This window comes from Euleptes europaea, chromosome 3, assembly GCF_029931775.1.
Source record: "Euleptes europaea isolate rEulEur1 chromosome 3, rEulEur1.hap1, whole genome shotgun sequence".
NCBI lineage: Eukaryota > Metazoa > Chordata > Lepidosauria > Squamata > Sphaerodactylidae > Euleptes > Euleptes europaea.
In genome coordinates this window covers 20854257-20877010 of record NC_079314.1, presented here as the reverse complement: position 1 = coordinate 20877010, position 22754 = coordinate 20854257, and the positions used below count along the sequence as shown (strand labels likewise).

The 22754-nt window shown below is 46.8% G+C and overlaps 1 protein-coding gene across 1 annotated transcript in view; it reads right to left on the bottom strand.

The window, feature by feature from the left end:
• Window positions 1-452: 452 nt before the first annotated feature.
• The window catches only part of NKAIN1 (sodium/potassium transporting ATPase interacting 1), a 76334-nt gene continuing 54032 nt past the window's right edge, over window positions 453-22754 (bottom strand). Inside the window, exons 2-6 of the mRNA XM_056845782.1 lie at window positions 16907-17044; window positions 15238-15318; window positions 7358-7555; window positions 4070-4130; window positions 453-538 (exon numbers count right to left, since the gene is read on the bottom strand). Coding sequence (XP_056701760.1) covers window positions 453-538; window positions 4070-4130; window positions 7358-7555; window positions 15238-15318; window positions 16907-17044 — 564 coding nt within the window. The remainder of the gene's footprint in view (window positions 539-4069; window positions 4131-7357; window positions 7556-15237; window positions 15319-16906; window positions 17045-22754) is intronic.

Below are 22754 nucleotides of genomic sequence, written 5' to 3'. Positions count from 1 at the left end.
TGAGCTAAATCACAATAAAATCTCCTGAGCTAAAATTAATCATTCATTTTCTACCCTGGAAAAGAATTTTGCAGCTGATAAGGTTATACTAAGATCTGACCCAGTGAGCAAAATTTTCACTTTGTCACCAAAAGGTGCATCGGTATCTCTTTGCAAACAGGGAGAAATAAATTTCTTCCTTATGTGCCTGAACAGGCTACATTCTAAAAGACAGGGCTCCGATGTGCAAAGGCACGTCCTATCAGAGTAAGGCCTGACCATAAGGGTGTATATATTTAGAGTACCCCTTCTTTAGTACCACCAACCCAGTTGGACACTGGTCCCTCCCCACAGCTACTTTCAACTTAAAAAGATGGAGATCCAGTTCCTTTCTTGGTCATTTACTTAACATCTCCTTGCCCCCATCTTCAGCTTATCCGCGCGCATCCCTGATCCCCACACGCGCAAGTTGCTTACGTATACAAAGGCTGTAGCTGTAAGTGTGACATCTTTTGTGGAGCCTGGTAGCCGTACGAGTCGAATCCTCCGATGAAATCAACTGAGGGGCAGAAAGGGGAGAGGAGAGCCGTTGAATAAGGAGCTTGGGGTCCACGGACGAAGAAGTCTTATATCTGCTACGAGAAGTTTCGGGAAGCTTTGAACCCTTGCTTCCTAAATCTCACTTTCTGGTCAATGGGATACTTCCCCCAAGATTAGAGTCAACACAAGAACAACTTTGTGTGCCAACACAAAAGCGCTTGTGCGTCATCTCAAACACAACAGCCCTACAACTTGTCTGAGCAATGTTTGAAGACTTCCTCCAGCCTTCCAACTTAAGTAGCTCTTCTTCCAACAGGAGCCTCCTTAGGCTGGAGAAACATCTTCCAGGAAATGGCAGGATACCACCCAACATTGATATCTTATTATTTCCTCCTGTCCAGTATATAGTATAGCTGCCCAGCATGGTATAGTGGTTAAGAGTGGTGGTTTGGAGCGGTGGAGTCTGAACTGGAGAACCAGGTTTGATTCCCCACTCCTCCACATGAGCAGTGGAGGTTAATCTGGTGAACTGGATTTGTTTCCCCACTCCTACACATGAAGCCAGTTGGGTGACATTGGGCTAGTCACACTCTCTCAGTCCCACCTACCTCACAGGGTGTCTGTTGTGGGGAGAGGAAGGGAAGGTGATTGTAAGCCGGTTTGATGCTCCCTTAAGTGGTAGAGAAAGTTGGCAGATAAAAACCAACTCTTCTTCTTCTTCCTTCTTCCCAGGAGCTTGTGGAGACATAGATGGTTCTCCCCTCCTCCATTATAACTCAGGGAGGCAAATGAGGTCAAGAGATTGGCCCAAGATCACTCAACGAGTTGAATGAGAACTTGAGCTAACAATTGTCCAGTAATCTAAGGTCCCAAGTGGGGCCTTGGGCAAGGGAGAACAAGTAAATGTGGGGTCGTAGGTACTGGGTGAATTGAATCCTTAGAGGATTGTGGGAGCCCTTCCTCTTCTTCTGCTGCCAAAAGTTACTTTGCACGGTCGGAAAACAAACTTGGGATAAGGAAACTCAAGAGATCCATGCTCCTCGTCCACTTGGAAAGCAAACCTCACAAATGCCAAGTCCAACTGTACTAAAGTTGTAGTCCACTGCACTTACCTAGGAGTAATAACAACAAACCCAACAGGGCTTACTTCCAAGGAAACACACTTAGTAAGGGGCTATGAGGCAACACTGCTTAAAAGGCGATGATATCTGTTTACAGGATTTCTCTCTGAGATGTAAACAAATATATCATCAGAGCAGGCTTATATCATCAGAGAAGGAAGTGTTCCGAACTACCTAGAAGGGAACACGCTGTACCAGTCATTCTAAGAAGAGGACAAACTGGGCATATAAAATATGAATCTGTTTGCGTGAAAGAGGGCAAGGGCTGTGGCTCAACAAATTAGCCTCTGCTTTGCATGCAGAAGGTCCCAGGTTCAATCCCCGGTATCGCCAGTTCGAAGGACCAGGCGATAGGTGACGTGAAAAACCTGAGACCCTGGAGAGCCGCTGCCAGTCTGAGTAGACAACACTGAGCTTGATGGATTTAGGGTCTAATTCAGTATAAAGCAGCTTCATGAGTTTCTCAACTTTCATTTTTATTGAGTATTTTTTTCCGGCTGGATGGCAACAGGTATCATTTGATCAATATTATTAATTATATTAATAATCTGTTGGGTTTTTTAACAAAATCTGAGAACAGCAAATGACCCAAATGATCGTATCCAGCGCCTTCCCTGCTTGGAACGCAGGCAAAAAAAAAGCCCGTCTTCCCAGCTTATGTGTCCTTTCAGGTGCTGCCTCCCCCCACCCATACTGCATTGTGTCAAAGATGCTTTTAATACGCTTTTAATATTAGTTTTGCCGGTGCCGAGCTTCAATCTCATCTTTTTAATGGAGTATCTTATTAGGTTTGGAAATGAATGAATGTTGTCAAAAATCGGAGCTCCCTGAATGTTAAGTTAGAAAAGACAAAGGGAGCCAGGCATGAGGAATGGGAAGGGATTGGTCTCGGACTGCATTCCGAGCTCTAGGACGCTGGATATGATAATTCTTGTAATTTGCTGCTCCGTAAATGGGTTCTTTTCATGCGGAAAGTTTATTAATTTTTTTCCGTCAAATACAATACAAATCGCAGGCCGTCAGGAGGAAATAAGCCCAGGCCGGTACCCAATGCACACAAGCAACTTATTACAATAGGCTGAGCCCTATTTCACGCAAAAGGCTTTTTAATTTTCCAATATATCCGTTTCGTAACCTTGTCAAAGCACGAGCTCTAGGGCACCAGCTGGATTTTATTCAGAGAAATGTCTCAAGCTACTCGCTGGGATGTATTTACTTAATTCACTTCCAGCGCTGGTGTTCATCTTTCCTCCAAGGACGTTTGGACATGAGTGGCGGGATTCCTTACTAGGGCACCATCCAAGCTATGGAAAGATGCCAAGGTCCCTGAACGGCAGTGGATTCGTGAGGTGCAGAAACAACCGCTTCTTCATGAAACCAATACTTAACAGACAGAACTCACTGCCACAAGATGTTGTGACGGCCCCTAGCTTGGTAGATAAGAGAGGCAGACAGGGTGGGACAGACAGGATGGATGGATGGGTGGGCCTTTGAATCTGGATAAAATGGGCCTTTTCGTTCTACAATAAAATTACCTCAGAAGAACGAAAAGGCCCATTTTGTCCAGATTCAAAGGCCCACCCACCCATCCATCCTGTCTGTCCCACCCTGTCTGCCTATCAAGTAATTCACAGTGGGTAGCCGTGTTAGTCTGTCTGCAGTAGTAGAAAAGGGCAAGAGTCCAGTAGCACCTTAAAGACTAACAAGAATATTTTCTGGCAGGATATGAGCTTTCGTGAGCCACAGCTCACTTCTTCAGATACTAGAAAAGGGCAAGAGTCCAGTAGCACTTTAAAGACTAACAAAAATATTTTCTGGTAGGGTATGAGCTTTAGTGAGCCACAGCTCACTTCTTCAAAGAAGTGAGCTGTGGTTCACGAAAGCTCATACCCTACCAGAAAATATTTTTGTTAGTCTTTAAGGTGCTACTGGACTCTTGCCCTTTTCTACTACTGCCTATCCAGTAGACTCCCTAGCCCACATTGTTTTAGCATGTCCACAAAATAACACTGCACGAAATACATTTTTCACTCCCTGGATAAAACAGCTAGCGACACTTTCTGAGAAGCGGACACTGCATTATCTGCTGTCCAGCAGATCGGTCAATTGGGTGAGAGATGTGGCAACTTTTCTCTTTATAGCGTCAAGGTAAAATTAAATGTCATTCCCCCTTTTTTAAAGTGTTTAGTGGTTGATGGATAGCCAATAGCCGTTAAATCTAGAGAAAGGGATTTGGCAAGATATGGAGGGAGAAAACTTCCTTACAGAAGTTTCCCCTCATGGAAGAATTTATGCGGGAGGAATTGGCTGTATGCCCCCCTCATTGTCCTCAGCTTTGCTGCCGCTGCTCCTGTCCGTGTCAACCCTCACGCCCCAGCATCTGTTCATTTGGCACTGCCACCAGCATGACTCACAGCCGGGATACTTACAGCTGTCCTCTTCTTCCATAAATACTTTGCTGACGTAGCAGGCGTAGACGAATCCAAAGAGCTTCAAAAGAGAGACAGAGAGAGAAAGCTAATTATTTGAATATATGGAAACAAATGCATATCCAAAACTGTTGCGACGAAGCTGTACGTAAGAGACAGTCTAGGAATCAAGAAGTCAAATTTTGCCTGTACTATGAATAAAGTGTGTGACCTTAAAGCAAGCCGTATTCCTGCTGTCCCCTCGCTTTCATCAGAGCCACTGTGGTGTAGTGGTTAGGAGCGGTGGACTCTAATCTGGAGAACCGAGTTCGATTCCCGACTCCTCCACATGAGCAGCAGAGGCTAATCTGGTGAACCGGGTTGGTCTCCCCACTCTGACACATGAAGCCAGCTGGGTTACACTGGGCTAGTCACAGCTCTCTCAGCCCCACCTGCCTCACAGGGTGTTTGTTGTGGGGAGAGGAAGCGAAGGTGATTGTAAGCTGGTTTAATTCTCCTTAAAAAGGTAGAGAAAATTGGCATATAAAAACCAACTCTTCTTCTTCTTCAATGCAGGAATAGTACTGTCCTACCTTTCAGGGCTGTGTAAGGATTACAACCAGATAATATATGTGATTTATTTTCAAATATCTATCTATCTATCTATCTATCTATCTATCTATCTATCTATCTATCTATCTATCTATCTATCTATCTATTTATCTATCTATCTATCTATCTATCTACACACACACTGTCCTTATAGTGCCATCCTATGCAAACTCACTTCAGTTTAAGCCCAAGGAGTACAGGTTGACTGCCTCTGAACATGGAGGTTCCCTTTAGTCATCACAGCTAGGATGGTGCTGTAAGGCAGTTGATGCGGTATCATTAAGAACATCTTACAGAAAACCCATCAGGGCACGAACGCTCATAAACACGCCAACGTGTACGCAGGAAACTTTACAGAGAAGCACTCTGAAAATAAAAAGCCTGCACTGTGCTTAAAACACTTGACAGAGTTAAACAAATGGCATTATTAGCAATTAAATGGAATGCACTTAAAACTGGCCCTCTGTACATTCTTGGCTAAAAAAAAAATCAAAATGGTGAGACTGGTATAGATTATGCAAATCTGTATGCTTCCCCCCCTTTTTTTGCATTATTTATTCTGGGCAAGAAACTCCAGTGATCGCTGATGCACACTCCACAAGCCTGTCTTGGGCTTCTGAAATTTTAGTAAGACCTGCATGAATATACTTTCAAGTCACGGTGGCAACGTCTGTCAGAAAATACAAGGGTATGTTTTGTTTACTTTTTTCCCTATGAAAAATGTTACCGTGTTCTCTTCTGTGGCCAAACCGCCATCCTGAGAACTGCTCACAAGGAGCTCAGCTCCTTCCTCCTGTTTCAATGGTCTGAGGCCTGGTTTACTGATAGGGTTGCCAACCTCCAGGTGGTACATAGTTATTTGTCTTTGTTATTGTTGTATCTCATTTAGTGCACCTAATACACCTTGTTATACACTAGCTGTGTTTTAGTAATATATACCAGCCTTCTGTACTCATTTCCTTACCTGTGGTACTAGTACAGAGGTGTTTATTTTGGTTGCTCAACCTCCAGGTGGTGGCTGGAGATCTCCCGCTATTACAACTGATCTCCAGGTGACAGAGATCAGCTCCCCTGATTGAAACCGCTCCCCTCTCCAAACCCCGCCCTCCCCAGGCTCCACTCCCAAAATTTCCAGGTATTTCCCAACCCAGAGCTGGCAACCTTATTTATAATTTAGCATGTGTGAAAGCGTCCTTGGTGTCTCAACGAGTGGGAAAAGGACATGTTGGCCCCTGAGATCATCTTTAGAGGTCCCTACTCTGTGCCCTGAGGTCTCTGCCACTAGAGGTTAAACAGATGGTGACTGGAGACATATCCTTTTCTGTGGTGGCACCTCAGCTCTCGGAAAACCCTTCCCAGAAGAGCTCATCTGACGCCGTTTAGTACTCAGTTATTTTTAATACCATCAGTGGTCTTTACTGTTTCATTTTCGTGTGCATGTTTAGCTTTACTATGGCTAGTTGGGAAACTGAGCGATTAATGTTATTCAATATATGCAATTAATATAGTTAGTATACTGAATAATTAACAAGAGTAATTATTGTGACAACCAAATAAGAGGGTTTTTTTTAATGGTGTTTTTAGAAGGAAACCTTAATTCGTTTTATTTGAGATTGTAAGTTGCCCTGCAGACTTTCAGGATTGAAGAGATGAGTTTCAGATCTCAGAAAGAAACCATTTAGGGTTTTAAGGGTTTCTTTTTAAAGGACAGACTGTACACAGTTGGAGTCCTGGATTCCCCAATTACTATTACTGCCTCCAGATTCATCTTCCCAACAACAAATTGCTATGATGACTTATTTTACACTCAGTGTGCATGAAACAGTTTGTGTGCTGCGGCGGTTAGACTGTCAAAGCAAGAGAACCTAGGTTCAAATCCAACAAACAAACAAAGTAGGCCAGCCATTTCCTCACAGGAACTTCCCTGAGTTGTTATGAGGATAAAATCTGGGCAGGAGAAAACTGGGTGTGCTGCTCCAAGCTCTTTTGGAGGTAAGACATGAATCAAAACACAGTAAACGGGGAGATACTAATAGGAAATGCCACAGAGGTGTAAATAGGTCTTTTATGTAGATATTGGATGTAAAATATTCCAGGTATTCAGGGAAAGGCTGTGGCTCAATGGCAGAGCATCTGCTTTGCATGCAGAAGGTCCCAGGTTCAATCTCTGGCATCTCCAGTCAGAAGGATCAGGTAGCAGGTGATATGAAAGACCTTGACCTGAAACCCTGGAGAGCTGCTGCCAGTCAGAGTAAACAAGACTGACCTTGATAGAACAAGGATCTGAGTCGGTAGAAGGGAGCTTCATGTGTTCTAGTTAAGGGGAAGGGCCATGGCTCAGTGACAGAGCATCTGCCTTGCATGCGGAAGGTCCCTTGTTCAATCCCTGGCATCTCAAGTTCAAAGGGTCAGGTGATATGAAAGACGAGCGGAGCCCCAGGAGAACCGCCTGTCAGAGTAGACAATACTGACCTTGATGGCCTGTCTCAACCCAAGACAGCTTCATGTGGTGGAAAAAAGTCTCAGTTTATTCAAAAGATCCCTCCGGTTTCTGAATCAGACATAAAACCCATTGTGTAAACCTAGCATACGCTGATATGGGCTTGTTACAGGAAGAGCAGAAGCACGTCCAGCATCTCTACTGTCGCTGTAGGACAGGGGTAGGGCTGACGGGGGAGAGATGCGGGCGTCACCTACCGCAAGGAATATCTGCATCGCACTGCTCACCACCTCGATATACTGGTAATCCAGCAGGCACCCGGTGACCGTGATGACATGGTGGTCCTCGATCGCCAGGTCCGAGTTCATGATGGGCGTCACCAGGCAACCGGGTCCGTTCTCCATCCACCACGAACGATGCAGCGATGTATTGAAGGTCATGATGAAGTCTCGGTCCTAAGGGGGAAATGCAGTGAGGCAAGCTTGAGGTCTGGCAATCGATGGCTCTCTTGCGCACAACTGACGGCATCATGAAGATAAGCTGAAAGGCCAGCTAGAGCCAATGAAAACCAGCCCACAGCCTCTCCCCAGCTACCCAGTATGTTCCAGGAGCGAAATGTCCAAGCAGGGAGAAGAGCAACTTATTAGCATGATCACTGGTAGAATATCTGCTCTACATGCAGAAAGGCAGGGGCCAGTCAGAGGAGACAATAATGATGTTGATATACCAATACTTTGACGCAGTCTAAGATAGTTTCATGTGCTCAGGAAAGTCATGACAAGAGAGCACCAGAAAGCAGGGTTCGCAAAACTCCCTCGACAAATGCTGGGAGATTTGGGGGTGGCACCTTTAGAATGTGGAGTCTGGGGAGGGTGTGCTGTTACTTCTGGGTGACGCTCTAGGCTGCCCCCTAGTCTCTGTGGTCAGCATCATAGAGACTAAGGGAAATTCCTAGAGCGTCACTATGTGGAGACCATTTTTCTCCTATTCCTCAATTCCTTGGAGGTGGGAAATTGGGACTGGGGGCTGGGAATTCCCCACTCTAGGTGGGTAAATGTGAGGCCTAATAATGGGCATACCACACCAAACAAAAGTCGCTGCTTATGTATTTATTTTGATGCTCACTCTGCCCTCCGCTCCTGTGGTTTGGAGCAACAGGAAAAGAAAATCCCCACTGTTTCCCAAACCAATAGCCACTAAAGCTGCAGCTTCAGATACTCCCGGCAGCAGGTTTAAGAAAAATGAATAAAACACCTCCAGGGATCAGATTTGCAGATTCCTCCATAACTCACTCAGTTTGTTGCTCAATATTTGCTGGAATTCCTTGATGTGTCAGAGCCAGTATTGTTTAGTGGTTAGTGTCAAACCTAAGATCTGGGAGACCTGCGTTCAAATCCCTACTCAGCCATGGAAGGTCACTGGGTGACCTGGGGTGTCACACTCTCAGCCTAGCCTACCTTGAAGGGTGGCGTTTGTGGAGATAAAACGGCGCAAGAGAGAATGATGCTGCAAGATGCTTTAGGTCCCTATCAAGGGGGGGGGGGGAAGTGGGGAATAAGTTTCTAAATAAATGTGTGTGTGTAAAGTGCCGTCAAGTCGCAGCCGACTCATGGCGACCCCAGCAAGGGGCTTTCAAGGCAAGAGAGAAGCAGATGTGGTTTGCCATTGCCTTCCTCAGCAGTCTCTTCCTTGGTGGTCTACCTTCCAAGTACCGGCCCTGCTTAGCTTTCGAGATTGGACTAAACCGTGCCACTTTCCCTCCCATCTAAATAAATAAATCGCCCTTAAAAACAGCTATGGTGGGCTCTATTCTGGATGGAGGTCACAGCATTGGAGAAAGGAGGATTTAGCTCACCCCTCTCCTGTGGACTCTGATCTGGAAAACCGGGTTTGATTCCCCGCTCCTCCAAGAGCGGCGGACGCTAATCAGCTGAACCAGGTTGGTTTCCCCACTCCTACACGTGAGGCCAGCTGGGTGACCTTGGGCTAGTCACAGTTCTCTTAGAGCTCTCTCAGCCCCACCTATCTTACAGGGTGTCTGTTGGGGGGAGGGGAAAGGAAGGTGATTGTAAGCCGGTTTGATTCTTCCTTAAGTGGTAGAGAAAGTCGGCGTATAAAAACCAACCTTTTCTTTTTCTTCCTTGGTGCCATTTACCCTATCAAAATGCTCTTGGTGATTCCTTTACGCACAGCTTAGAAAAAAAGACCCTTATTGTCCCTATCATCTGACCCCATTGGAACTTAAACTGGCCCATGGGGACCAATTCCAATTGGGAAAATAGTGTGAGTAGATTATGTGATGTAAGGGCAAAGATGTTCTAGGCCAGTGGTTCCCAAAGTGGGCAGTACCACCCCCTGGGGGGCGGTGGGATTACCGGGGGGGCACTAAGAGGCAAGGGGGCAGCAGGGGGGTGATAGAGGTGGGGCCCTTCAACTATGTTGTTCACTAATTTACAATAGAGCAAGCTATGGCACCATGCTGGCAAATTTGGTGGAAACTATCATAATTTTTTTTCCAGACTTTGAAGAGCTGGTACCACTCTGGATCAAGTTCATCAGTTTTGTTGAATAAATTTCAACTAAAAAGTTTTAATTTGATTTTGAATAGATATGCAGTTAATTGTTACTTTTTTGAAATGTTATTGTTATTGTCTTCTTTAGTGAATCATGTAAACCCCTATTTTGAATAATGCTTTTTATAGGATAGGGTTGGGGGCGCTGCGGTTGAGTTTGGAGAACTAAGGCGGAGGGTGGCCCAAAAAGTTTGGGAACCACTGGTCTAGGCCGGCCCTACACCATTTGCTGTTTAATCCTAACCACATCTTCTGCCCTGAACCAATGCCCCTCCCAGTTTAGATATATAAACTGCACAGGCAATATGCCTTTTTCTCCCCTTCGGCATGGCTCTTGGGGTCTCTGGCTCCCACATCTTCCTAGCCTACAGCCCACATCCTCCCGCCACCAGATGCACGCGGCACTAATCTGACATGCAACAGAAACTGCTGGCCAGTGCTGGACTTCCTTCCAGGACTGAGCAGCTATAATCAATATGTCTGGCCGCGCTGACAATAGAATCGAGGAAGGGATTTAAGCCCCGCTTGAGACTGCTGCTCTCGCTTCAGATGCAGCGACTGACATGTCTGAAGTCTCTTCGCCCAGGGGAATTCTGCAACAGCGGGTGTCAGGACAGATGCCAAATCGGAAGCATGCAATGGGGCCGTTAGAACATGCCACAGAGGGTAGGGGTGTCACAACCTTTTTAGCTCGTAGTTCCAAATCGGTAGCTATTTTTAAATCGAATGCACAGAAATGGTCTGGTTAAGATCCATCAGAAACGGAGTTTGGCTGGCAATCCATAATTTGTCATGTGTGTTAACTTCCTTTTTCGTGTGGCTTATATTTCTACAATTACACTGTTCACGTGTCCGTGTAACTTGTGTGTGTGTGTGTAAAGTGCCCTCAAGTCGCAGCCGATTTATGGCGACCCCTTTTGGGGTTTTCATGGCAAGAGACTAACAGAGGTGGTTTGCCATTGCCTGCCTCTGCACAGCAGCCCTGGACTTCCTTGGTGGTCTCCCATCCAAATACTAACCAGGGCTGACCCTGCTTAGCTTCTGAGATCTGACGAGATCAGGCTAGCCTGGGCCATCCAGGTCAGGGCCCGTGTAACTTACACATTTGTTAATGGGGTACTGTAACACTGCTTAAAAGTGCATGCTTGAAAACATTTTTTTCCATATGGTAGGTTCAGGTGTTGTTACAATACACCCCAATTTTTGATATGCCTTCTTGCATATTTGTGCTGAACTGGGCAGCCCCAGGCTAGCCCAGTCCCATCAGACCTCAGAAGCTGATCAGGGTTGGCCCTGGTTAGTATTTGGATGGGAGACTGCCAAGGAAATCCAGGGTTTCTATACAGAGGCAGGCATTGGCAAACCACCCCTATCAGTCTCTTGCCTTGAAAACCCTACTTGGGGGGGGGGGTTCACAGTCAGCTGTGATTTGATGGCACTTTCTACCACACTTAGGTACTGTTTTTGAATTCGTTCAGGGTGTTCTTGTTTTCTCTGTTGTAGAGTGGGATTTGAACCAGGGTCACTCCGGGGTTTAGTCTGACTCTCTAACCATCGAACGACTCTGGCTCTCAAGTACTTTTTTTCACATCACGTCTTGGGGTCGTCAGAAACGTCCCATGAACAGTCTACAAGTAGGTGCCTGCAAGAGAATCTTTTAAGCTTGATTCACTGGACCTCCAGATTGCAAGTATCTGTAGCCCAATGGTAGAGCATCTGCTTGGCATGCAGAAGATCCCTTGTTCACATGAACATAAGAAGCTGACTTATACTGAGAGAGACCCTTAATCTATATCAAGGTCAGTGTTCATACTGACTAGCAGAGGCTTTTCAGGGACTCAGGCAGAAGAAGAAGAAGAGTTGGTTTTTACACCCTGCTTTTCTCAACCTTTAAGGAATCTCAAAGCAGCTTACAATTGCCTTCCCTTTCCCTCAACAGGCACCTTGTGAGGTAGGTGCGGCTGAGAGGGCTCTAAGAGAGCTGTGACTAGCCCAAGGTCACCCAGTTGGCTTCATGTGGAGGAATGGGTAAACAAACCCGGTTCTCAAGATTAGAGTCCACTATTCTTAACCACCACGCCACACTGGAGGGTCTTTCACAACTATCTAATCCTCCTGACTGGAGATGCCATGGATTGAACCTGGGACCTGCATGCAAAACAGATGCACTGCCTCTAAACCATGGCCACTCCCCTTAACATGGACACGTGAAGCTGCCTTATGCTGAGCCAGACCACTGGTCAATAAAGGTCAGTACCGTCTACTCTGACTGGCAGCAGATCTCCAGGGTCTTATGCAGAGGTCTTTCCCGCCACCTACTGTGAGTGTGTTAGGTGCCGTCAAGTCACTTCCGACTCAAGGCGACCCTACGAATCAATGTCCTCTAAAATGTTCTATTATTAACTCCCCTTCTCAGGCCTTGCAAACTGAGGGCCGTGGCTTCCTTTATAGAGTCAATCCATCTCATGTTGGGTCTTCCTCTTTTCCTGCTGCCTTCAACTTTTCCTACCATTATCATCTTTTCCAGTGACTCTTGTCTTCTCATAATGTGACCTAAGTATGGAGATGTTGGGAATTGAACCTGGGATCTTCTGCATGCAGAACAGATGCACTGCCACTAAGCCTCGGCCACTCCCCCTAACATGGACACATGAAGCTGCCTTAAGCTGAGCCAGACCACTGGTCCATAAAGGTCAGTATCGTCTACTCTGACCGGCAGCAGCTCTCCAGGGTCTTAGGCAGAGGTCTTTCCCGTCACCTACTACCCCATCTTTTTAAATCGAGAGCCTGGGGATTGAACCTGAGACCTTCTGCATACAAAACAGATGCTCTGCCACTAAGCCAAGGCTTCTCCCCCTTTTCATTCATTAGCGACTCGAGTTAAAGAGACTTAGGAAGCAAGGCAATGAAAGGTCTCGACCCAGGGCTTTGGAGAGGTGAAGAGGCAGTACAGGACTCAATGGGAAAATGTCCTGACCAGCAGCAACGCTAGTAGAAGAGACCTCTGAGGATAAGGGGAGGGGCTGTGGCTCAGTGGTAGAGCCTCTGCCTAGCATGCAGAAGGTCCCAGGTTCAATTCCCGTCATCTCCAGTTAAAGGGACTAGGCAAGTAGGTGATGTGAAAGACCTCTGCCTGAAACCCTGGAGAGCTGCTGCCAGTCTGAGTAGACAATATCGACTTTGATGGGCCAAGGGTCTGATTCAATATAAGGCAGCTCCATGTGTTCAATATAATAGGCTGGACCACCAGAAACCAACACCACATTCCACTTCTTTCCACGTATAAGCATGTGGGTCAGTCAGCCAGTGTGGTGTAGTGGTTAGGAGCAGCGGACTCTACTGTGGAGAACCAGGTTTGATTCCCCACTCCTCCACATAAAGCCTGCTGGGTGACCTTGGGCTAGTCACACTTCTCTCAGAAATCCCTCAGCCCCACCTACCTTACAAGGTGTCCATTGCGGGGAGAGGAAGGGAAGGAGATTGATTGTCAGTCAGTGTTTATTCTCCTTAAAAGGTAGAGAGTCGGCGTATAAAAACCAACTCTTCTTCATTAGGTGTTGCATGCACTGCTCTTGCTTGCAAAAAGCCTGGCTTCGTGAAAACGTCTGCACAAAACCTGGAACCTGATCCAGCACCCCCTTACTCATCAGCGAAGAAAGAAACACCTCTAAATACACTGCCTCAAGACAGATGCCACTGAAAGCAGCACCCTGGAACATGATGCGTCCATTGGCTAAACCAGTGGTTCCCAAAGTGGGCATTACCACCCCCTGGGGGGCAGTGGGATTACCTATGGGGGCACTAAGAGGCATGGGGGCAGCAGGGGGGTGCTAGAGGTGGGCCCCTTCAACTGTGTTGTTTGATTGGGTAGGGGGTGCTGGGGTTGAGTTTGTGGAACCAAGGGGGCGGTGGCCTGAAAAGTTTGGGAACCACTGGGCTAACCCTCTGCACCTTAACCTGGGAGTAGAACCTACTTCAGCTAATCCAAGAAAGCATGTATAGGTTCCAGCTGAACAATGAAGGTACTAAGTAGTCATCTCCTCCAATGCCGTCATTCGCTTTTTCATGTTAATGCAAATTAATTCCAGTTCCCTTGCATCTAGTTGTGATATGTAGCAATATCACACTTTCAACTCCTTTTGGCTTTTGTTTATTTCCCCTCCTCTCTTGTCCTCCGCAGGATGATTACAAAAAATGGTAACAATCTCAAATTCGGTACCTCTTGCCTTCATTTGTTCAGCCTCTTTCCTATTTATTACTCGGATATGTTATTTTCTTTCTGTGTGTGTGTGTCTGTGTATGTGCACGCTTAATATATATTAGTTTTGATATCCTGCTGTGAATTTTTGGGATATGGCACTAAACAACAACCTGCCAGAGGAGCCAGCGTGGTGTAGTGGTTAAGAGCGGTGGTTTGGAGCAGTGGACTCTGATCTGGAGAACAGGGTTTGATTCCCCACTCCTCCGCATGAGCTGTGGAGGCTAATCTGGTGAACTGGATTTGTTTCCCCGCTCCTCCACATGAAGCCAGCTGGGGGACCTTGGGCAAGTCACAGCTCTCCTAGAGCTCTCTCAGCCCCACCTACCTCACAGGGTGTCTGTTGTGGGGAGGGGAAGGGAAGGTGATTGTAAGCCGGTTTGATTCTTCCTTAAGTGGTAGGGATAGTCGGCTTATAAAAACCAACTCTTCTTCTTCTTCTTCATAAGTTAGGCCAGTACTTTTAGCTCTACACATGACCTGTGGGCTGAAGTAATGTAGCTTGCCTAACCCCCCACCCCCACCCCCCAAAAGGAATTCATAACTCAATGTGCGCTAAGGGGGAAACTGATGCATCCTTGATAGTTAATATAGAAGTGTCTTCATAACTGTTTGATTTTGGGCCAAAATAGACTTCACATGGCACTCTCCTGATTTTTTTGTTTCATGAAAAGAAGCCATGGGGAGGTTGTACATTCAACTGGAGAGTTGGTGGCGGAGGTGCTCACCTTTCCTCTCTAGCCTCTCAAATTGTGCCATCTAAGCATCCTACTAATCCACAACCAAGAAGCAGTCTCGATTTCTTCCTTCCCGCTCACCAGTATCTCCCTAGTTTGCAGAACCAAACGGAAAGTCAGCAGCATGATCCATTTATGTTTTCTTAGTAAGCAGGCACAGCAATTTCGGAGGGGGGTTTCTCCCCCCAAATTCCTCCCCAAAAGTACATTTCCCATTAAAGAGGTGTGTCACTTTCGGCTGGAAGGCACACGTTTTCTCAAAAGATAACGAGACAGTCGCCCCCCCTCCTCAATTTGCGGTGCGGCGCACCATTTCAGATCTCTCCCGGCATCCTTCCCATCAGCCCCGACACGCCAATTTTGCACGGCACCGGCGGTGCACGGGAAGGAAGAAAGACATCTTCCAACAGCCGTGGCATCTTTATGACACAGAGTCTCCTCCTGAACTCTAATCTCTATTTGGCGGAAGCCATCGCGGCGCAAAGATGATGGATGGAAAGCCTTGGATTGTCGGGTGGATCAGTGGTTCGAGAAGGGCATGCACCCGGCATGATTACTGAGGTAATTACCTGTGAAAGGTGTCCCACTTCCAGGTAAAAACAGATGATGAATGCATTCCATCCGACCCACAGCACGAGCCACACTGCATACTGGAAGGGGGGAGAGAGAGAGCGGGAAAGAGGCAGAGTGACAGTCAAGAACGGCGTACGGAGGAGACGGCTAACAGCAGACGAGACAGAATGCCTCAAGGCATTGTCTTGACCTCAATCGTTGTGTGTTAAAAAGGAAGCCGGTAACAGAAGGAGCTGGTCGATTCCCCAGGATTACGGGTCTCACTCACAGTCTATCCAACCCCACGTTCTATGTTTCAGAGGTCCCCAGCCTTGTTGAACCCGTGGTCCCTGTTGCAATTTCGAGAAAGGGTACAGGGCACCACCACAAAATGGCTGCCACGGGAGATGGGACTAATCACAAAATGGCTCCCCTGAGGGCAGTACAAAATATTGGGAAGTTCCCAGTATCCTCCTATGAACCGCTGATAAAAGACATTTCACATCTCTCTGCAAAAGTCAAAAGTGGCTTTCCTTTCGGCTGACCGGCACTCTTGTACCTCAGAGAAGTTTCTTCTAGCGGCCATGAGAATTCAAGGAACTAAGCATAACTTACCTGATGGCTACCATGAATGAATTGTATTTACTTGTATATTTTATTTATTGGATATCCTTTTATACAATTACTATTGTAACCAATATGCCAATAAATGTCTTGATTGATTGTATCCTCCTATGAGGGGGCCAGCTATTTCCAAATGGATGCTCCTTGCAGACCCAAAGATGATATCTTTTTCTGAAGTACCTCTACACCAACAAAGTAGAGGAAAGCCAGGATTGGCTTTTTTTTTGCTTTGGGGAAGAAGCAAGGGGGCTCTAGGAAACAGGCTGATCATGGGTGCTTTAATGGGGATCACTGGTCTACCAAGACCCACACCATACCCAATCGTACATCCTTCACCCCAACTATATGACTGGAGGCAATGGCGGTCGCAGGATCAGGCCATGCCGGAGAGAATTACAGTGGCTGGAGAGGTGGTCCCATCGAACTTCCAGCACAGTTGAGATACTGAAGGAACTGAAGAATGCTGAACAATTTTTTTTGTTCCATGACAACTAGAAGTCCCTTAAGAGGCAGCTTCATAATTGATTATAAGCAGGTATTGATGATGGTTTGGATTCCCCCCCACACACACACACACACAGAGCAATCCGCTATGAGACCTCCAGATTGTCCCATACTAATGTTTGTGGGGCAGCAGCCAAACATCTATAAAACAAAACCGGTTTACCCCAAACTTTAACGATATAAGATTCATGAGATCAGATGATGCATGAAAAAGGTTTCCTTTCAGCGGACGCGCCCAGCACGGATTACAGCCAGCCCATCCCATAGAAAAAGCTTCCACTGAAATCAAATTACTGTGAAAGCATACAGGAAGCACCCGAAAGCTCTCTACAAGATCTGTATCCTCGCTCCTATGCATGAAGCCAGCGGGGTGACCTTGGGCTAGTCACACACGCTCAGCCCCACCAACACCTGAGCTATGCTATCTTCTCACTGCTGCTGTTGAGTGGGAAGCTTTGACGAGCCCAGTTTTTAAACCACTCCATTTACACTCACACACCCCCAGCAAAGAAACAGAGCAGCTATAAGATTGAGCTGCCCTGCTTGGTTGGTACCTACCAGTATGAGGTATTTGGATCGGAACTGAACGGTGCCAAAGATCCCTAGGATGACAGCCATGATGTGTAAAAAATTAGCCAGGATGGGCACCCACTGATAACCCAGGAAGTCAAAGATCTGCCTCTCCAGGGCTGCAACCTGCAAGAAAACAAAAGGGGATAGAGCAGAGAATTACTTGTTCCGCAGTATCCCAAAGTACATTTTTAAGGGAAAGAAAAGAAGTCAAAAGTATATCACATAATTAATGAGAAACCCCACGGACTATTAGTTACAATAGACAGAGACGTTGGCATGATTCATTGGCCGGTGTCGAACAAATAGATCATGGTGCAAGAGGATTCATTGGCCGCTACTGGAAGCTGAGCAAGGGGGAGCTGGGGAGGCAGAGAAGGCCCAAGACCCCCTGCAGGATTAGGATGGGCAGCTTAACAGGCAGGAATCAAAGGCAAAGCTTTCCCATGTTCTACAAAGAACTCCGCCTGCAGAATTTCTGTTGTATCATTGTTAAAGGCACCAAGATTGTCTGGGGGGGGGGGGGGAAGGTTGAACCCTGTCATAACTACTCAAATTCTGTTAAAAGAGAACTTGAGCAACCAATTCCCTGCTAATCTGGGTCCTGCCTGTCCCAGAGGATCATGTTGAACGAAAAACAAACACAGCAAGACTCCGCTACTTGACTGTAATAAATTATATGGTTTACGACGGCACTGTGTGATCACCATACCATAAAATAAACCAAAATGTACAGATAAAAAGGGAAACCAAATAATTTTTAAAAACCCAAGGATTTGCATTGAAATCGAAAACTGGCTGTGCATGGCCCTGACTGGCTGGTGCCTGTATCGTCACAAACTCCCTTTCTGGAGCAGTTTCCAAATCTTTAAAAATTGTGTGTGTGTGTGTGTTTTAAAGACACTAATCAAATATTAAGTCAGTTAGAGAAGGCACTAAAAAAAACAGAGTAGGCAACTAGTCTGAAGCATGGGCGGAGATGTAAATCAAATGTGATTTGCTGAAGAGAGCATGTGCTGTCAAGTCGCAGCCAATGTACCGTGACCCTGAGAGCCAGCGTGGTGTAAATGGTTAAGAGCAGTGGTTTGGAGCGGTGGGAGTCTGAGCTGGAGAGCCGGGTTTGATTCCCCACTCCTCCACATGAGCGGCGGACACTAACCTGGAGAACTAGATTCGTTTCCCCTCTCCTACACATGAAGCCAGCTGGGTGACCTTGGGCAAGTTACGGCTCTCTTAGAGCTCTCTCAGCCCCACCTACCTCACAGGGTGTCTGTTGGAGGGGAAGGTGATTGTAAGCTGGTTTGATTCTTCTTAAGTGGTAGAGAAAGTCGGCATATAAAAACCAACTCTAGGTATGTTGGCTAAATGGATCCTCCATGTTCAGAGGCAATATACCTCTAAATATTGCTTACTGTGGGGCGAAAGTAGATGAGAACCACTGCTTTCGTTCTGCTATTCAGAGTCTCCCTTAAGTGGTAGAGAAAGTCGGAATATAAAAACCAATTCTTTTTCTTCTAGGGCTTTCAAAGCAAGTGTCTTCACAGGTGGTTTGCCATTGCCCGCCTCTGCATAGCAACCCTGGATTTCCTTGGTAGTCTCCCATCCAAGTAGTAACCAGGGCCAACCCTGCTTAGCTTCCATGGTCTGACGAGATTGGGTTAGTCTGGGCCATCCAGGTCAGGGCATGCATCTTCCTAAGCACTGGCAAATGCCACGGGAAGATTTTCAAAATGCCAGTCTCCGCTTCCCTTTATCCCACTGGTTCCCAACCGGGGGTCCGTGGACCCCCAGGGGTCCGCGAAAACTAAATTAAGGTCCGTGAAACAAAGTTATAAACCCAGAATAAATTAATATTTTCAATTAAAAGTTCTCTATTATAAAAATATATATTCAAATATTATTGTAAGTTTAATGTTTAACTAACAGTTATGATTAAAGTTTATTTTCAAATTCTCTGAATTTTTATTTTGAACCTTGGGGTCCCTGCACTGAACAAAAAAGTCCTAGTGGTCCCTGGTCAAAAAAAGGTTGGGAACCACTGCTTTATCCAGTAGAGGGCAGCAACGTGTGTCAATACACAAGCATATCCAGACGGGCATCCCGCTAAAAGAGGGAGCTACAAAAGCAGATAGACAGGCAGCGATCTCAGATTTAGCTGTCCCTGTGTTGTTGCCCATCAGGATGAACCTTGAGGCTAACAAATTGCGGCTTTGGCCTTATTGTCTATTTTTTTCTCCTTCTTACTGAATGAGTTCTGCCCGGTAATGTGCGCAATTTTTAAAAATGCCATACTGGCAACAGCAGAAGGTTGCTAGGCTTCTTCACCCAGAAAGGGGCGCTTGTTGCTTTCCACAACTGGGAGAGTCTGTGGTCCTGAGCTCTCCTCTTCTTAGAGGTCCCTTCCCCAAACTCCTGTTTTTAGGACAAGATAGGAGAACAGGTGAAAAGATAAGGGGGCAGATGCTGCAAGGCTTTTCAAGAGACATCCAGAGTTAAATTGAAAGCCAGTGTGGTGTGGTGGTTACATTGTCAGGCAAGGATCTGGGAGACCCGGGTTCGAATCCCCCACTCTGCCATAGCAACTCGCTGACTGGCCTTGGGTCAGCCACCCACAGCCTAACCTACCTCACAGGGGTGTCGTCGCAAAGATAAAATGGAGGAGATACTTATGTTGCAAGCCAATTTGGATTCCCAATGGGTAGAAAAGCTGGGTATAAATAAACTGAGCGAAGACTTCCCACCCCTAAGTAGGTCGTGGGCAATTTACGGATGGATGCGCCCACACTGGTTGCAGGCGTGTGGTGGCTTAACTGCAAATCAAGAAGTCCCCAATTTGAATCTCGCTTCTAAGAAAGGAAAACACGGATTCATGTATTTGAAATGTGATCTAATAAAAGTTGTGGAAGATCTGATCAACATCACACATAAAATAGAGGTGTCTTGAGGAGACTCCTGGATTGCGACACTCAAAACCATTCATGGGGGTCTCTTCATAAAACGGTTCCAGTCAGTCACACTGGGAGTAAGTTCTTTTCTTAAGAAAACTAATAAGAACTGGCGGACTTTGGATCTCTCTTTTTTTGCTGGACAACTTGCTGTGTTTTCTCCCACTGGTTTCTGTTGAACTGTTTTGTGGTTTTAGGGTAGAATCATAGAGTTGGAAGGAACCACCAAGGTCATCTAGTCCAACCCCCTGCACAGTGCAGGAAATTCACAACTACCTCCCCACACACACACACCTCTAGTGACCCCTACTCCATGCCCAGAAGATGGCCAAGGTGCCCTCCCTCTCATCATCTGCCTAAGGTCACAGAATCAGCATTGCTGACAGATGGCCATCTAGCCTCTGCTTAAAAACCTCCAGGGAAGGAGCGCTCACCACCTCCCGAGGAAGCCTGTTCCACTGAGGAACTGCTCCAACTGTCAGAAAATACTTCCTGATGTCTAGACGGAAACTCTTTTGATTTAATTTCAACCCGTTGGTTCTGGTCCGACCTTCTGGGGCAACAGAAAACAACTCAGCACCATCCTCTATAAGACAGCGCTTCAAGTACTTGAAGATGGTTATCACATCACCTCTCAGGTTTCTCCTCTTCAGGTAATATGATTTAAAAATTTACACTAATATATCACTGCAAGTTGACTCAAAGACCCTGCTAGAACAAAAAGGCCAGATATAAATACTTTAAATAAGGAAGTATTGGAGAATGGGGAGTCCATCCAAGCAATTCTAACATTCCTCCTGGGCGGTAGAGCGTCCTTTTCAAAGCCAGTCAGCATCTGGGGTTAGCTTGGTCAGGCAGCTAGGGTTGCCAACTCTGTGCTGGGAAATTCCTGGAGATTTGGAGGTAGAGCCTGGGGGAGGGGAGGGGCCTCAGTGGGCTATAATGCCACAGAGTTTGGGGAGGGGTTTGGGGAGGGGAGGGGCCTCAGTGGGCTATAATGCCACAGAGTCCAGCCTCCAAAGAAGCCCTTCTCTCCAGGGGAGCTGATCTCTATTGTCTGGAGATCTGTTGTAATTCTGGGAGGTCTCCAGGCCTCGCCTGTAAGTTGGCAACCCTAGCAGGGGGCCCTGTACACATAAACACATGAAGCTGCCATATACTGAATCAGACCCTTGGTCCATCCAAGTCAGTATTGTCTACTCAGACCGGCAGCGGCTCTCCAAGGTCTCAGGCAGGGGTCTTTCACATCACCTGCCTGCCTAGTCCCTTTAACTGGAGATGCTGGGGATTGAACCTGGGACCTTCTGCATGCCAATCTGATGCTCTAGCACTGAGCCATGGCCCCTCCCCACAGCATTGCACTGTTGTGCTGCACTGGCCCTCTGTGTGCTATGGGTTGGATCCAGATGAAGTTTTCAGAAGGACAAAATGGAACTGTCCTCCTCCCACCAAGCAGATGCTCTACCACTGAGCCACAGCCCCTCCCCTGTAGCTCCAGGAGATCCCACCACTGGTCCGGGGAGGGGGGAGTTTAAAGAAGCATACACAAGGCAAGAGGAGAAGAGGAACACACCCAGTTGTTTCACTTGAAGTGTCCCTCCCAGGCAGAAAAGGAAGAATCACCTGTGGGGGTCCCGGCTTCTATTTCCCACTGGAGGCACCCACCAAAAGAATTGGCTGTTTCTCCTTCCTTCAACCACCTCCCCCCATCCTGTAAACCGAAGCATCGCTGCGGGGAGAGCTGACCAAAGGGCTAATTTTTAAGGCTGCATAGAGAGAAGAAGGAGAAGAGTTGGTTTTTATATGCCGACTTTCTCTACCACTTACAACCGTACAACTTGAACACAGGAACACGTGAAGCTGCCTTATACTGAATCAGGCCCTTGGTCCATCAAAGTCAGTACTGTCTACTCAGACCGGCAGTGGCTCTCCAGGGTCTCAGGTTGAGAAGAAGAAGAGTTGGTTTTTATACGCCGACTTTCTCTATCACTGTGACTAGTCCAACAGAGCTGTGACTAGCCCAAGGTCACCCAGCTGGCTTCATGTGTAGGAGGAGGGAAACAGATCCATTTCACCAGATTAGCCTCCGCCGCTCATGTGGAGTGGGGAATCAAACCCGGTTCTCCAGATCAAAGTCCGCCGCTCCAAACCACCGTTCTTAACCACTACACCACGCTGGTGTGCAAATTCTCCAGAACAGCAAGAAAAAGAAGTTGCGCAATCCAGAATCTTGTCTAACCAAGCCCCAGGAAACCTCCCTACCCCAGAGACCTGCCCGTATGTGCACCATACGGGAGCCCCATAGAAGGTTATTTTGCCCACCCACCCCATACCTGGAGCTGGCTCTGATCTTCTACAGTCACTACTAAGAATACAAGATCAATAGCAGGTTTTTCCCCCCTTAGCCTGCAGGCAACGCTAACAGGAACAGCAGTAGCTTAATCCCCGATGAAGTTGCAAACATCTACAGAAATGGCTTAGCGTCTGAAGCTATTTATGGAAGGAAGACACTCCTGCGATAAACTGTTATTGTGAACACAACCGACTCAATCATGGGCAGATTCTAAGCATGCAAACTCTTAGCATTATTCAGGCAGGGCTGTAGCTCAGTGGTAGAGCAACTGTTCTGCATGCAGAAGGTCCCAAGTTCAATCCCCGATATCTCCAGTTAAAAGGATCAGGTAGGAGACGATGTGAAAGACCTCTGCTTGAGACCCTGGAGAGCCGCTGCCGGTCTGAGTAGATGGTACTGAACTCGACAGACCAATGGTTTGACTTAGGACTTGACTTGTTCATATGTTACAGTGAATGCACATACATCCCCGCCTGTGTAAGTCTGTTTGGAAGAAAGTCAACACACACTCACTTTACAAATGAAACCACGGAATAGT